General features: G+C 53.6%; 1 protein-coding gene across 1 annotated transcript in view; it reads left to right on the top strand.

Moving 5' to 3' along the window:
- Window positions 1–4,511, top strand: part of SRGAP3 (SLIT-ROBO Rho GTPase activating protein 3) — a gene marked incomplete at its 3' end in the record, with an annotated part of 21,062 nt that overhangs the window by 5,023 nt on the left and 11,528 nt on the right. Inside the window, exon 7 of the mRNA XM_009874636.1 lies at window positions 2,900–3,002. Within this exon, the coding sequence (XP_009872938.1) occupies window positions 2,900–3,002 (103 nt within the window). The remainder of the gene's footprint in view (window positions 1–2,899; window positions 3,003–4,511) is intronic.

The following is a 4,511-nucleotide window of genomic DNA, read 5'->3' as shown; positions in this document are numbered from 1 at the left end:
TCGGATCGACCTATGCTGCCAGTCCCGGGTCCCCACACGACTGGCCTGCTTCTCAGCTGCATTGCCTGAAGGGGCTTACTTAGGGTGATGACAATCAGGCCCTTGGTTTTGCTGCCATGTGATTTCTAGCTGACTTGCTCTGAAGGGGCTGGAAGTGCTGTGTCAGCGCGGCGCCTTGTACGTGGCTGGGCTTGGGTTGTGTTCAGGCAGCGCAATGCAAGGATGTCCCCTGCTCCCTACCATCCCTGCTCGTTTGAGGACTTTGATATGTCCCCACAAGCCTCTCCCAGCTCTGGCTGCTTTGCGTAGGAGTGCAGAGCGTGCCTGTGTTCTCAGACTGTCATCCCTCTCTGCTAGGGGCGAATCTAAGGGACAGGAGGCTTTGATCTGTGTCCAGTCCATAAAGCGTCTCCACAGAGCACTGCTGGCTTGCTGTGAGCGGGCTGGGCTTCTAACAGTAAATGTGGTCCAGCAAAGCCTCCAGACATCTCCCCAGAACACGTACAACCTCTCTCTGTGCAAATTTTTTACAACTGTGCTTCAGCATTTAACAAAATTTGCAATACCAGCAGAAAAAAAACCCCAAAACATTCCCCATTGGAGATGCTGAAGCTGTCCTGGCAGCGGGTGCTGCGGCAGTGGGGACCTTCTGGCTGCTGGGACTGGGCACCCTCAAGACAAAGAGGGACCTTCCCTGCTCTAGGGAGCTGCTCTTGGCCGTGCTCCCGGGTACCCCTCCCTGCCCCGGGTGCCCATGGAGTGTTTGGGGGCTGCAGACACAGCCTGAGGGGAGCTCCTGCCCTGCGGGAGCGCTGGGTGGGACTGGGCTGAGCTGGCCGAGGGAAGCACGCCCCAACACTGAGGTAAAACTGTTGCGGGCGGATTTGATGTTGAGTTCTTTGTTTCTCAGGAGTGGGTGCCCGTGGGGCGGTGGTGTTGCAGGCCAAAACAATCGAAGGAATAAATAACAGCCTCCTACATGAGGGATGATGGCACAGCTCCCCGCTGCTTCTGTTTGCTTTTGTTTCAGCGGTTGCTTTTTCGTCACAAAGGAAAAGCAAACGAGACAATCTCCTTCTTGTGTGAGGCAGGGCTGTAAGTGTGGGCAGGGCAGCCTTCCCGGCCTCGAGGGAGAGGAGATTGTGCAGCAGCAAACGCGCTGGCGCTGGGCCGCAGCACGGCGCTTCGGTGGGCAGCAGTCGCTTCTGGTGGATAGAAGCTAGAGTGTAGAGCCAACTTGCTCAATTAAAGGTTAAAGAACCAGTGGATCAACTGTCACCTTTGCATCGTAGCTCTGTGTACATTGCACGTGTCCGTTCGACTCCGCTCTGTGAGAACTTTGGCGTAAAGGCTCCTGGCACTCATTTTTCGTTTGTGATCATGACCTTTCCTCTACAGACATCAGCATAGCCTGGGGACAGAGGACAAATCAGAAACCACTTAGAGGTCTCACGGTATTTTTCTCCCTTTTCCAGATCTAGGCACTTTGGTCTTAATGTCCTTCACAGAAGGAGAAATCAAAATGTGAATAGAAGGAGAAATCAAAATGTGAATAGAAGGAGAAACCAAAATCAGAAGGAGAAATCAAAATGTGAATAGCGTTAATGAAATCAGCCCTTCACATTCCTATCCCTGTGCTAAAATTAAGCCACACAGTTCTGTGGGCTCATTTCTGCAAGCACTAGGTGTCTCTCTTTGCTGAAGACAACAGGGTCTTTAGGGTCTGTTCCCTGAGACTGATGAGGACCCTCAGGCCCTGGCTGGTGGGGGTCACGCCACTCCTGACGCATGTGCCTGCCTTTCCGTTCTCACAGAGGTGGGGAGGGTTTGCTCCTGTGTTGCCTGCCTTTTTGTTTAGTGGTGCGAATCTTGGGAGTGCCTGCCAGACAGATGGGAGACGATTCACGTCCCTGCGAATGTCTCCCAAACAGAAGTTAGGTACAGGGAGGTGGAGAGGTTCCCACCTCCCTCTTTCTGGCCATCTAAGAGCAGGGTGAGATCTGCTTAGGAATAAACAGGAGTAGCCAGCGTTTTCCAGGGGTAGATGTGGTTTATTTTGGATGTGTCATGGAACCAGGTGGACTCTGAGCTGCTCTTGGTGCTTTTTCAGGCAGAGAGCTGGACCGGTGGAGGTAGGAGGCAGGTGTTAAAAATCCTGCTGAGCGCTGACACCTTTGTTTTACTTCTGAAATGTCATCGGTGGTACTAGCAAAACCACTGAGCGGCAGTTTCGATGTTTAGCATCTCGGGGTGGGAGAGTGTCTCTGCAGGCGGTGGGTGCCGCAGGCAGGTGTGACCCACTGTGTGTGGCAGCTCGAGGGCTCTCTGGCGGGAGGGAAGCCAGTTCTGCACGAAGAGCATTCCCCATCAGCTGCCATTTGTTGGGGCCATGGTTGTTGGTGCAATTCCTGCTCTGTCACTGTCTGATTTCTGGAGACGGCTGTTGGTTACAGGAGGAACTGGGACTCCTGAGGAGGCCTCTAGCCCAGCTGGTTGGGTGGTGTGTCGGTGCAGCTGAGCTCAGAGCCTGCCTGGTAGGGAAGTACCAGAAGGTTACAGGGATGGAAAGTAATGGGTGGGTTGGCTTATTGCTGTTAAATGCTGCTGTTGGCAAGATTAATTTGAATTTATTACTTGAATAAAGGCTGTGGTCTTGACCTTGACTTCGGGGCTTCAGGGTGAGCAGAGGGCACGGCTGTGAGAGCTGCGCACCCGAGGGTCCCCCGTGACTGGGGAGGGGTGCGGGGGACACACTGAAGCCTGAGTGCGTGGAGCCGCATGTCGAGTCCTCACAGAGGAGATTTTCTGTTCAATTTATTTCTTAACCTTTGAGATTTCACCCTGCCATTGCGTTTATGTTGGTGTTTTTGTTGATTTATTTTGTTCCATTTTCTCCCAGGCCCCCATGTCTTCCCCCTAAGCCACAGAAAATGAGGAGACCTAGGCCTCTCTCAGTCTATAATCATAAACTCTTTAACGGCAATATGGAAACGTTCATTAAGGTACTCACTGGCTGACAGTAAGAGTTTATGAACGCTGCGAATGTAATGGTGGCTTTCCTGTCCTGACTGCTGGCTGCTTTCCTTCCTTGGTGGGCTCTCCGGGATGCCCTGCACCCAGTTGACGTGGCCAGCACGTGCTTTGCCTCGGTGACGATTTCTCTCCGTAGCTGTCCTCACCCCTCATGCCTTCCTTGCATTACCCCTCCCGCGGCCGCCTGCGTGCCCGAGGCAAGGGTGGCAATGAGGACTCTTGGCGCTGGTGGCCATCGTGTGACCTCATGTGCAGCGTGAGGTGCTCTTGACATCCCTGTTGTCCCCCGCTGCTCCCACCCATCCAGGGAAGGGAGGTCAGACAGCAAGGACAGCCCAGCCCCCTCAAGGATCAACAGATCTCCCCACCTTCCCTTTCTCCACACGTTTTTGGTGGTCGTCTTCCCCCGTGGCTGAGGAGGAAGATAAAATGACTCCTGAGCTCCCAGAACGTGTCTCCTAGCCGTGAGGACTGGCAGTCTGGAGGTGAAGTGCCCTGCCTGCGGGTGGCTGTGCGGGAGGGTGGCCGTGCTCTCCTCATCCTTAAACAGAATCCGTTAGTAACAGCCAGCCCAGCTCGTCCCAGTGCCAGCTGCTGGCAGGTGCAGTCAGTATCTGGGGGGATCCCAGCAGCCCCTTCCCACAGCCCCAGAGGGGGGTTGTCCTGCAGGAAGGGCAGGCAAGAGCCATGAGCGTCCCCCACGGGAGGCGTGTGGCCTCCACAAATGTCAGCCAAAGCGTTTGCTCCATTTAAGCTGGGGTGAACTCAGATGAACTCAATTAGTACCAGTGCAGTCCCCATGGAAAGGGGCATTTGGCCGTTCTCTTCCTAGAAAATTGCCCAGAAGGAGAGATGAGAGGAGAAAAATGAGGAGATGTGGATGTGGGGTTTGTCCCAAAGGATACCTCCGGCTACGTAGCTGCTGATCCTCCAAAATCCTTTGCTACTGCCTGGCTGCTGGAGGGCTTTCCAGAGGAAGCAATGCTCTTCCAGTTGCTCAGAGCGTTTAATCCTGCGCTGAAGAAAGCTTTAGTGAAAATACTGCAGGAAGCGGTAATGACAAACTGTTGGATTAGGTAAACTAAGAGGCATTGTCCGGCTCCAATTTATTCTCGTAGGCTCTTTCAGGGCAGCCATAAGCCTAAAGGCTGTGTTTGTAAACAGCCCCTTGTCACAAGCCATCTACAGGCCTGCCTGACAAAGCCAGTAATCTCTTTAATACTTGTAATTATTCCGTACTTAAACTGATTTTTTTTAAAAAAGTAATGCTCATTAGAGTCCAGCCCGTTCGGCGCTGTGGAGGAGGGATTATCTGTGCTGGAAATCGATCTGAGCAGATGCGAGTCCGGTGCCAGCGCAGGCTCCTCGGGCCTCCTCGATGCACAGAATCACATGGAATCACACGGAATCACACAGGATCACACAGAATCACAGAGCCCAGGCCTCAGGGCTGGCTCTGCCTGAAGCCTTATCCTGGG

Source organism: Apaloderma vittatum, unplaced genomic scaffold (genome assembly GCF_000703405.1).
Source record: "Apaloderma vittatum isolate BGI_N311 unplaced genomic scaffold, ASM70340v1 scaffold3908, whole genome shotgun sequence".
Lineage (NCBI taxonomy): Eukaryota > Metazoa > Chordata > Aves > Trogoniformes > Trogonidae > Apaloderma > Apaloderma vittatum.
Note: the sequence above shows the minus strand (reverse complement) of the source record. Positions and strands in the feature narration are given on the sequence as shown.